This window comes from Saccopteryx leptura, chromosome 3 (assembly GCF_036850995.1).
Source record: "Saccopteryx leptura isolate mSacLep1 chromosome 3, mSacLep1_pri_phased_curated, whole genome shotgun sequence".
NCBI lineage: Eukaryota > Metazoa > Chordata > Mammalia > Chiroptera > Emballonuridae > Saccopteryx > Saccopteryx leptura.
Genome location: NC_089505.1, coordinates 72,743,641 through 72,755,950, shown reverse-complemented (window position 1 = coordinate 72,755,950; position 12,310 = coordinate 72,743,641). Strand labels below are relative to the sequence as shown.

The 12,310-nt window shown below is 40.6% G+C and overlaps 1 protein-coding gene across 4 annotated transcripts in view; it reads right to left on the bottom strand.

Annotated features, from left to right (window-relative positions):
- Nucleotides 1-351: 351 nt before the first annotated feature.
- Nucleotides 352-12,310, bottom strand: part of LOC136399242 (zinc finger protein 420-like) — a 34,668-nt gene continuing 22,709 nt past the window's right edge. For 3 of the 4 annotated variants that reach the window (XM_066374241.1, XM_066374242.1, XM_066374243.1), the window contains exons 4-5: nt 5,544-5,617; nt 353-3,694 (exon numbers count right to left, since the gene is read on the bottom strand). In XM_066374241.1, the coding sequence (XP_066230338.1) occupies nt 1,967-3,694; nt 5,544-5,617 (1,802 nt within the window). In that variant the 3' untranslated portion in view covers nt 353-1,966. Of the gene's footprint in view, nt 3,695-5,543; nt 5,618-12,310 lie in introns of all 4 variants that reach the window. The other variant, XM_066374244.1, reaches the window with a different exon arrangement.

The window sequence follows — 12,310 nt, the reverse complement described above, 5'->3', positions numbered from 1 at the left end:
AGGTGCTGCAACAAATAATTATCATTCTTATCTCTCTACCTTCCTCTCCATCTGTCTCTCTTCATGTCTCTCACTGTCTCTGTCACACACACAGACACAAAAGCAACTGGTAATAAGATTTAAAATTCAGTCTTCTTTTTTCTTTTAGATTTAGTGATTTTAAACAAGAGGAGAGAGAAAGGGGTGGGGAAGAGTGGGATACATCAACTAGAAATAGTTCCATTTTGAATGGCTTGACAAGACAATCCCAGGGTTTCAAACTGAGACCTCAGCGTTTCACATCTATGCTGTAGCTACTGCACCACCACAGGTCAGGCAATGTGCCTTCATCTTCTTTTTTAAATGTCCTCCCTCTTACATTAATGCCAATAATGATGCTCTGAACACCTTCATGGTGATGATTTAAATCAAAGTTTCTAGTGAACCACAAACACCTCCATTTAGGTTTTCTTCAGACACTGTACATGACCATGTCCCTAATCTTCAATAACAAGGAGATATGACTAAAACCAAATGAATAGAAAGAGGTCATAGACCTCTACAACAACCACCCACAATTTCTCAAACACACCAGGAATAAAAACACAGCAGCAACTGATGTGAGAGTAGAATCACTTTAATATATTTTGTCACAATATCTCAAATAATGTCAACATAAGAGAAAATTGATTCTAAATAATGATATATGATATATTTAAACATCCAACCCATGATATAATGAAGCATAATCAAAAGAAAGTTAACTAAGTTTTACAATTTAAATTATTACCTATAATATTATAATTTGGAATAATAAGTGAAAACTATTACTTACAGACTGATCTTCAGTGATATTTCAGATTTTATTTATTTATTTATTTTTAGTGAGAGGAGGGGAGATAAGACAGGTGTCTGCATGTATCTCTCCCAGGATCTACACCAGGGGTCCCCAAACTGTGGCCCCCTGAGGCCATTTATCTGGCCCCGCCGCACTTCCAGAAGGGGCACCTCTTCCATTGGTGGTCAGTGAGAGGAGCACATTGACCATCTATCTTATTAGCCAAAAGCAGGCCCATAGTTCCCATTGAAATACTGGTCAGTTTGTTGATTTAAATTTACTTGTTCTTTATTTTAAATATTGTATTTGTTCCTGTTTTGTTTTTTTACTTTAAAATAAGATATGTGCAGTGTGCATAGGGATTTGTTCATAGCTTTTTTATACTCTGGCCCTCCAACGGTCTGAGGGACAGTGAACTGGCCCCCCGTGTAAAAAGTTTGGGGACCCCGATCTACATGGTAACCTCAGTCTGGGGAAGATGCTCAAATCCACCAAGGTATACTCATTGCCCAGGGGCTAACACTGACCAAATGAGTGATCCTCAGCACCTAGGGCTGGAACTTGGATGAACCAAACTATTTTCAGTGTCTGAGTCCAATTCTGGAACCAACTGGCCAACTGGCTGTGAGAGGGGAAGAGAGACAAAAGGGGGAGAAGGGAAAGGAAGCAGATGATTGCCTCTCCAGTGTGTACTGAATGGGGATCAAACCTAAGACATTTGCACGCAGGGCCAAAGTTCTAACCACTGAGCCCCCAGCCAGGGCCTCCAACTGGATTTCAATTCAATAGTTTTTCCACATGTATATACATCTTTATGGTCACTTGGGCAGCAGAAATTCTGGGTTAGATTTTGAAGTGTGTATTTTGAACTAAGGTCTTCCATCATCTATTACAAAGATGAAATTTCTAGTCAGTTGCATTCTCTGATATAGAATAGAGGTTGTAGTTCCAGCTAATAGGTTTCCTACATTCTTCATTTAATGTTTCTCTCTGGTATGAATTCTCATGTGTTGAATAAGTTATAAATACTGAATAAAAGTTCTGCAACATTGTTTACGTTTGTAAGGCTTCTCTCTGGTATGAATTGTAGCATGTTCTACTGAACTCCAATTAAAGGCTTTGATACATATTTCACATCTGTAATGCTTCTCACCTGTTGAGTATAATCTGAACAAGACCTAAAGGCTTTGCCACAGTATGAATTTTCTCATGTTTAGTACGTTTTCCCAGCTTACGAAATGCTTTGCCACAGACTTTACATTTATAAGGTTTCTCTACAGTATGAGTTTTCTCATGTTTAGTTCGTTTTATCAGCTGATTAAATGCTTTGCTACAGACTTCACATTTGTAAGGTTTCTCTACAGTATGCATTCTCTTATGTCGAGTAAGTATTGACCACGTACTAAAGGCTTTGCCACATACTTCACATTTGTAAGGTTTCTCACCAGTATGAATTCTCACATGTTTAGTAATATCTGAAGGATACTGAAAGGCTTTGCCACATATTTCACATTTGTAAGGCTTCTCTCCAGTATGAATTCTCTCATGTTCAGTAAGTCTTGATCGCGTACTAAAGGCTTTGCCACATATTACACATTTGTAAGGCTTCTCTCCTGTATGAATTCTCATATGTTGAGTAAGTGTTGACCGCCTACTTAAGGCTTTGCCACATATTTCACATTTGTAAGGCTTCTCTCCTGTGTGGGTTTTCTCATGCGTAGTAATATATGAACGCTGCTTAAAGGATTTGCCACATATTTCACATTTGTAAGGTTTCTCGCCGGTATGAATTCTCACATGTTTAGTAATATCTGAAGGATAATGAAAGGCTTTCCCACATATTTCACATTTGTAAGGCTGCTCGCCAGTATGAATTCTCTCATGCACAGTAAGTCTTGCCCACCGATTGAAGGCTTTGCCACATATTTCACATTTATAAGGCTTCTCGCCAGTATGAATTCTTACATGTTGAGTAATATCCGAACAATACCTGAAGGCTTTGCCACATGTTTCACATATGTAAGGCTTCTCTACAGTATGAGTTTTCTCATGTTTAGTACGTTTTACCTGCTGCTTAAATGCTTTGCCACAGACTTCACATTTGTAAGGCTTCTCTTCAGTATGAATTCTTGTATGTCGAGAAAGTCTTGACCACGTAGTAAAGTCTTTGCCACAGATTTCACATTTGTAAGGTTTCTCTCCAGTATGAATTCTCACATGTTGGGTAAGTTTTGAGCGTGTACTAAAGGTCTTGCCACATATTTCACATTGGTAAGGCTTCTCTCCAGTATGAATTCTCTCATGTTCAGTAAGGTTGGACCGCTTATTAAAGGCTTTTCCACATATTTCACACGTGTAAGGATTCTCTTTGGTAGTAATTCTCTTATGTTTAGTAAGTTTAGAATGCAGAATAAAAGATTTGTCACATTTTTCAGATTTGTATTTCTTCTCACCAGTATGAACTCTTTCATGGACAGTAAGTTGTGAATGGAAAGTAAAAGTATTGTCACATTCTTTACATTTGTAATACTTGTCTGCCATATGGGTTCTCTTATGTTTCTTTAAACTGGATAAATGACTAAAGAATTTCCTACACTGACAGCATTTGTAAGCTTCTTCCCCAGTATCAATATTCTCAAATTGATTAATATTGAAATATTGGCTCAAAGATTTGTTACATTCACTATTTTGGTTTGTCTTCTCTATAATATAACTATTCTGATGTGTATTGAGATTTGAGGTTCGATTAAAAACATTCTTACTTTTATGATGGTTCTCTGAAAAGGTAGTTCTTGAATAGCTTTTCGAATTTGACCACTGGTAAAAGTTGTTCCAAGATTCATTAAACTGATTACTTCTTTCTTCATTACATGTAATCTGGTAATCATTAAAAATATAAAGGCCATTAGTGAGGGCTCTAATTTCATTAAACATGTAAAAAAAATTTTCCCAATTACCTATTCTATGAAACCTTCTGAACCATGGTATTGGCATAAAAACCTTGCCAAGTGTATTAAATACAGACTTTGGATCTAGGAGGGGTTACTTCAAAGTAAAAGCATAAAGAATTCCTATTTAAGCGATTCTCGAACCTGGCCAATTGGCTCAGTGGTACAGTATCTGCCTAGCATGTGGATGTACTCGTTTGATTCTCAGTCAGGGAACACAAGGGAAGCAACTATTTGCTTCTCCATTTCTCCTCCTGTTCCTTCTATTTCCCTGTTCTCCTACGGCCATGGCTCAGTTGGTGCAAGTTGGCTTTGGGTGCTGAGGAGGGCTCCATGGCCTCGCCTCGGGTGCTAAATAAGCTCAGATGCCGAGCAGTGGAGCCACAGCACAAGATGGGTACAGTATCACCCAGTAGGAGGCTGGCCGATACTGTGCTTGCATGAGTCAGTCTGCCTCCCTGCTTCTCACTTAAGAAAAACAAATTTAAAAATAAAAAAAGAGATTCTCAAAATGATACCCTTTAGAATTTCCATTTGCATTTTTAATCTCTGATTTTCAGAAACATTTGATTTGAACCATTGTTTAAACCAATACTATATTTTGCCTGGTCCCAATGAGTATTTATTTGTAATACTAACAAGATAACTCTTCAGATTTTGCCAATTTCCTTTCAGAGAATAGGTATGTATAAATATAAAAATTGTTTTGAGGCCCTGGCCGGTTGGCTCGGCGGTGGAGCGACGGCCTGGCGTGCGGGGGACCCGGTTCAGTTCCCGGCCGGGGCACGTGGGAGGGGCGCCCATTTGCTTCTCCACCCCCCCCCCTTCCTCTCTGTCTCTTTCTTCCCCTCCCGCAGCCGGGGCTCCGTGGGAGCGGGGATGGCCCGGGCGCTGGGGGTGGCTCCTTGGCCTCTGGCCCGGGCGCTGGGGGTGGCTCCTTGGCCTCTGCCCCAGGCGCTGGGGTGGCTCTGGTCGCGGCGGAGCGACGCCCCAGAGGGGCAGGGCATCGCCCCCTGGTGGGCGGAGCTTCGCCCCTGGTGGGCGTGCCAGGTGGATCCCGGTTGGGCGCATGCGGGAGTCTGTCTGACTGTCTCTCCCCGTTTCCAGCTTCAGAAAAATACAAAAAGTAAAACAAAAAAAAAGAAAAAAAATTGTTTTGAGCCTGACCACGTGATGGTGAAGTAGATAGAGCATTGGACTTGAACACAAAGGATGCTGGTTCAAAACCTTGAGGTCACTGTTTTGAGCATGAGCTCATTTGCCTTGGGTGCAAGTTCAGCAGCTCCAGCGCAGGGTGGCTAGCTTGAGCGAGGGATCATAGACATGATCCCATGGTCGCTGGCTTGAGCCCAATGTTGCTGTCTTGAGCAAGGGATCAGTGGCTCAGATGCAGCCTCCCAGTCAAGGTACATATGGAAAAGCAATCAATGAACAACTAAGGTGCCACAGCGAAAAACTGATGCTTCTCATCTCTCTCCCTTCCTGTCTGTCTGTCCCTATCTGTCCCTCTCTCTGTCTCTCTGTCCCCTTGCTTGAAAAAAATAATTGTTTTGACTCTTTGTGTTTAGGATACTGTTCTCAAAACATAATGGATTTAAAGAGGTAATTCTAACAAGATGTTTTATATATTTGACTTATTTTCAAAAACAAGGATATTATTAAAAGTAATAGCCCCAGTTTTGCTATGTCCATCATAACATCTTCTGACCTACACTTGAGCTAACATTTCCAATCTTTCATTAAATATTCATTTTTGGGCCACACCTTCCATATCTTACCAGTAGCATCTTGTACAATGAATCCTCTATGTATGGCTTTGGCAACAAACCCTGGGTCCCTTCAGAAGACATAACTGAAAGATACAAAATAAATTTTCACAAACTACACTCAAGTAAATATACTTTAAATTTTAATGAACATAATTAGTACTGAGTACAGGACTTCAGCAACATGGTACATTAGGAAGTATCAGAACTTCACTCTTTAATGGAGAAGTGAATTTAGAAACAATCACTAACACAATAGCCCTTTTTTGAGGGTTCCAAGAGCCAATCAGGCTACAGGAGCCTCAGTGAAAGATACCTATCAAAAAAGAAAGATAAGATGCTTATATTTGTCCCAAATAGCATATCATACTCCTGGATATACCATGCCAGTACTGTGAGAAAACTCCCAAAGCTCACTTCTCCTCTGGAGAGAAATAAATGAGTGTACTGTGTGTCTAATGATCTGGTGCTTTTGCCACTGCCTGAGAAACTGTTTTCTCTTTTGTGGGACACAGAGCACTGGAATTATGACAGGACACCATGGATGTACTGTGGTGGCTGATTTTTAAGAAAGGCGACTGTTTAAAAAGCAAGGGGACTGCATTATGAAAGAAAGACAAGAGGTAAAAACAATGGTTCCACAGCCTCTAAAGAAGAGAGAATATTTGCCCGACCAGGCAGTGGTGCAGTCAGCATTGGACTGGGATGCCAAGGACCCAGGTTCGAGACCCCGAGGTCGCCAGCTTGAGCACAGGCTCATCTGGCTTGAGCAAAATAAAAAATGTTCACCAGCTTAGACCCAAGGTCGCTGACTCAAGCAAGGGGTTACTTGGTCTGCTGAAGGCCCGCGGTCAAGGCACATATGAGAAAGCAATCAGTGAACAACTAAGGTGTCGCAACGAAAAACTGATGATTGATGCTTCTCATTTCTCTCTGTTCCTGTCTGTCTGTCCCTATCTATCCCTCTCTCTGACTCTCTCTCTCTGTCCCTGTAAAGAAAAAATAAAAATAATAAACTTAAAAAAAAAAAAGAAAAAAAGAAGAGAGACCATTTTTTGCCTTGGCTGGATCACTCAGATGGTTAGAGGTCTTCCTAAAGCACAGAGGCTGCACGTTTGATCGCCCATGAGGGCACACACAGAAACATATTGGTGTTTCTTTTTTTTTTTTTTTTTTTTTTTTTCATTTTTCTGAAGCTGGAAACAGGGAGAGACAGTCAGACAGACTCCCGCATGCGCCCGACCGGGATCCACCTGGCACGCCCACCAGGGGCGACGCTCTGCCCACCAGGGGGCGATGCTCTGCCCATCCTGGGCGTCGCCATGTTGCGACCAGAGCCACTCTAGCGCCTGGGGCAGAGGCCACAGAGCCATCCCCAGCGCCCGGGCCATCTTTGCTCCAATGGAGCCTCGGCTGCGGGAGGGGAAGAGAGAGACAGAGAGGGAAAGCGCGGCGGAGGGGTGGAGAAGCAAATGGGCGCTTCTCCTGTGTGCCCTGGCCGGGAATCGAACCCGGGTCCTCCGCACGCTAGGCCGACGCTCTACCGCTGAGCCAACCGGCCAGGGCATATTGGTATTTCTGTCCCTTTAAAATCAATAAATGACTTAAAAATTTTTCCTAATATTTATATAATGATTTTAGAGAAAGGGAAACACACAGAAAGAGAGAATCACTGATTTCCTTTTCCAGTCATTGGTTAATTCTTATATTTGCCCTCATCAGAATCAAACCCAATACCCTGGCCTATCAAGATGATGCTCCAACTGAACTACCCAGCCTGGGATAGAATATACTATGGTCTCAATCAAACACAGGATATTCTCCTGTGCTGTGAACTGCTTATTCTGTAAAACAAGGCTCAGTAAATTTAATAAGATACAAATAAGACAGGTATCATCTGACCACAGAGAAATGAAACTAAGAATCAAAAGTAAATGAAAATGAAAGGGACACAAATATTTGTGGGCTGAAAAATAATATAAACCAGCGTAACAACAAAAAAAAATCAAAAAATAAATGGAGATAAATGAAATAAATCATAATATGCCAAATATGATGAGATTCAGAGAAATTAATACCAATAGGAAATTTTATAGAGATAACTACTTACAGGAAAAATAAATCAAATTAACAACATAACTTTATACATCAAGGATGAAGATAATCTAAGCCCAATAGCACAATAAAAGAATTTTCAAAACAAATGAAAAGAAACAAAGGTACTACAAATAAATAAAACCACAAACCAAAATCTCTGATAAACATTGATACACAACTTCTCAATAAAATACTGACAAAATGAATTCAAAGTCAGAGTATATGATTTATACACCATGGATGAGTGGAAACACTACTGGAAGGCAAGGGTGTTTCAACACATGGGATAAAAAAATGTAAGGGCACAGTTACAGAATGAGGTCAAAACCACGTGAGCATTGTTAAATAATGCAGAAATTTAAACTGAATATATGAACAATCTTGTTTTCATAAAACTAGCCAAAAAACTAGGAATCAAAAAAATACCTGAAAGTAATAAAGATCATAAATAAACAGCCCTAACGAACAACATAATCAACAGTAGAAGACGAAAACCTTCCTTCTGTAACCAGGGACAATGCAAGGTTGTCATCCACTCTTACCACTTTGATCTCATACAGTACTAGATGTCCTAGCCTCAACTGATAGGCGAAGAAAAACATAAAAGGCATACAATTGGAAAAAACACAAGTAAGATGACAGGTGACATGTTAGAAAACTCTAAATAATCCACATTTAAAAAACAATTCAAAGAAATGAAGCAAAATTTATAATACAAAATCAACATACAAAAATTAGTTCTCTTTTTACACAGTAACAATAAACTCAATAAACTTTTATTTAAAAAATTTTATTGATTAATTTTAGTGAGGGGGCAGGGAGAGAGAGGAACATAAATCTGTTCCTTATATGTGCCCTGACTGGGGATCAAACCAGCAAACTCTGTGCTTCGGGCCAATGCTCTAACCAACTGAACTATCTGCCAGGGCAACAAATAATCTTTAAAAAAATTTAAGAATAAGGTGACATTAATAATAGCATGAAGAACTATAAGACACTTTGGGTTACTGTTGGTGGTGCAGTGGATAGAGCATCAGCCTGGGATGCTGAGGTCCCAGGTTCAAAACCTCAAGGTTGCTGGCTTGAGCGCGGGCTCACCAGCTTGAGCAGGAGTCACAGGCCTGAGCAAGAGGTCACTGGCTCGGCTGGAGCTCCCCCATAAGGCACATACAAAAAAGCAATCAATGAACAAAGTGACACAATTATTAGTTGATGCTTCTCATCTCTCTCTTTCTCTAAAAAAATAACTTTAAGTTACTCAGAAGTTAACTTAATGAAAAAGATAAAAGACTTGTACAATACAATCTATAAAATATTACCGAATTCAATTAAAGAAGAAATAAATACTGCTTTTGTTTTGTATGACATACAGATCTAAAAGAGTAGCAGTACATGGTGGGTTCATTGTATTGGTAACTAAAAAGAAAAAGGTAATTGTTCCAACACCACAGAGACTACGGTACTAAAGACAAATATCATGGATAGAAAGATAGGCTCTAAAGAAAAAGCCAAAATATTTTAAATGTGGAACTTATACACAAAAGCAAAGAACACACATCCAGAAAAGTTTTCTCTTTGTATTTATTTATTGTGTTTTGTTTTTGTTTTTGTTTTAGTATGAGACAAAGAGTGAGAGAGAGAGAGGGAGAAAGAGAGCAAAAGGGACAAACAGGGACAGAGCAACAGGATGGTAGAGATGAAAAGCATCACCTTGTAATTGTGACACTTGACTTGTTCATTAAATGCTTTTTCATACGTGCCTTGACCAATGGGCTCCAGCAGACACTGATACCCTGCTCAAGCCAGCGGGTTTGGACTTCAAGCTAGTGTCCATGGGATCGTGTTTATAATCCCAGCTCTTGCCAGTGACCCCATACTAAACCTGGTAAGCCTGTGCTCCTCTAACGACCACAAGGTTTCAAACCTGGATCCTCAGCATCCCAGGTCAACACTCTATCCACTGACTGCGTAACCACCTTGTCAGACTTTATTTATTGATTTTAGAGAGACAGAAAGGGGGCAAAAAGTAATATGGGAAGAGAGAGCTAGACATACAGAGAGAAAAACATTGACTTATTGTTCCACTTATATCTGCACCCCTAAGTTGATTGTATATGTGCGCTGACCAGGAAACAAATCCACTACCTTGGTGTATGGCAAGGGTCAGGAACCCTTTTGGCTGAGAGAGCCATGAACACCACATATTTTAAAATGTAATTCCGTGAGAGCCATACAACAACCCATGTATGTTACGCATTATCCAATAAAAATTTGGTGTTGTCCCACAGGACAGCTGTGATTGGCTCCAGCCACTCGCAACCATGAACATGAGGAAATGAATGGATTGTAATACATGAGAATGTTTTATATTTTTAACGTTATTATTTTTTTTATTAAATATTTGTCTGCGAGCCAGATGCAGCCATCAAAAGAGCCACATCTGGCTTGCGAGCCATAGGTTCCCGACCCCTCGTGTATGGGGACAATGCTCTAACCAGCTGAGTTACTCAGCCAGACCCATTTGACAGAAATTAGAATTTCTACCACAGGTGATTGTTATTTGTTTCCAAAGGTGGAAAACAGGTTCAGCTCTGGCTGAAGAGCTAGGCTGGTCAAAGCTTCATCTCCACATAGGTTGCTGGTTCAATCACTGGTCAAGGCACACACAGGAACAGACAGATGTTATTCTCTCTCTACTTTCCTCTCTCTAAAATCAATAAAATAAAAATAAAAAAGCCTGACCAGATGGTGGCACAGTGGATAGAGCATCAGTCTGGGATGCAGAGGACCCAGGTTAGAGACTCTGAGGTCACCGGCTTGAGCATGGGCTCATCCATCTTGAGCACAGCTCACCATTTTGAGCATGGGGTTGCTGGGTTGAGCGTAGGATCATAGACATGACCCCATGGTCGCTGGCTTGAGCCCAAAGGTCACTGGCTTGAAGCCCAATGTCGCTGCTTTAGCCCAAGGTCACTGGCTTGAGCAAGGGGTCACTCACTCTGTTGTAGCCCCCCCCCCCCACCGTCAAGGCACATACGGGAAAGCAATCAGTGAAAAACTAAGGAGCTGAAATGAAGAACTGATGCTTTTCATCTCTCTCCCTTCCTGCCTGTCTGTTCCTGTCTGTCCCTCTCTCTTGTCTCTGTTACAAAGTAAGTAAGTAAGTAAATAAATAAATAAGATAAAGAAACTAAGTTTATAAAACCTGGTGGTCTGCATCCAAAAGTCAACAACTGCTATAAAGACATACAGAGAAAGAGAAAAGCATGGGTCAATCAGAAAAACTAGCCTGCCGAGGAGGTGGCACTGTAGGCAGTGTCAGCCTGGGACACTGAGGCCCCAAGTTCAAAACCCTGAAGTGGCTGGCTTGAGCATGGGCTTTTCTGGATTGAGTGTGGGAATATAGACATGACGCCATGGTCACTGGCTTCAGCCCAAAGGTCACAAATTTGAAGCCTAAGGTTGCTGGCTTGAGCAAGGGGTCCCTTGATCAGATGGAGCTCCCCTCCCCCTATCAAGGTATATATGAGAAACAATCAATGAACAATTAAAATGTTGAAACCACAACTTGATGACTCTCATCTCTCTTCCTTCCTGTGTCTGTCTGTCTCTCTAAAACAAACAAAAAGATTTTATTTTATTGATTTTTTAGATTGGCTTGATATGGAAAGGCAGGTGAGGAATGAGAAGCATCAACTCATAGTAGTTGCTTCTAATACGTGCCTTGACCAGGCAAGGCCGGGATTTCCAACCAGCGATAAAAGCATCCCAGGTCAATGCTTTATCCATTGTGCCACCACCAGTCAAGCTGTATTGAACTTTTTTTTTTTTTAATAGACTTTTTTATTTATTTATTTTTTTAGAAAGGGGGGTGGAGAGAGAGAGAGGAGAGTGAGAAGAGGGGGAGGAGCAGGAAGCATCAACTCCCATATGTGCCTTGACCAGGCAAGCCCAGGGTTTCGAACCGGCGACCTCAGCATTTCCAGGTTGATGCTTTATCCACTGCGCCACCACAGGTCAGGCGTGTATTGAACTTTTTAAGAAATTCTGTACAGGTTATTATATTCTTTCTTTAGCTTTATCATGCCTTTCATTAATGCTTTTTACTGTATTTTTAAATTTGGACAATATATGAAATTGGACAATATATTTTTCAACTTTTTATTATTGTGTGGTTTATTTTGTATTTTCTTTGTCTAAGCATGTTCATGTTGGTCATGCAGTTTTCTTATAATTATGTAATTATCAGTTTTGTTTAATGTTTTTTTTTTAATTTTTTTATTTTTATTTACTCATTTTAGAGAGAGAGAGAGAGAGGTGAGAGAGACAGGGGGTAGGAACTGGAAGCATCAACTCCCATATGTGCCTTGACCAGGCAAGCCCAGGGTTTTGAACCGGCGACCTCAGCATTTCCAGGTCGACGCTTTATTCACTGCGCCACCACAGGTCAGGCATGTTTAATGTTTTTAAGATGATTATTTTCAATTTTTTTCAGGTAATGAATGTATTTTCATTGATGTAGTGCCGATATCTCGAGATATTTTTCTTTTTTGAAGAGAAAGAACCTGACCTGTGGTGGCACAGTGGTGGTGGGTCACCCTGGAATACTGAGGTCACTGGTTCAAAACCACGAGCTTGGCCAGTCAAGGCAAATGTGACAAGCAACTATGAGTTGATGCTTC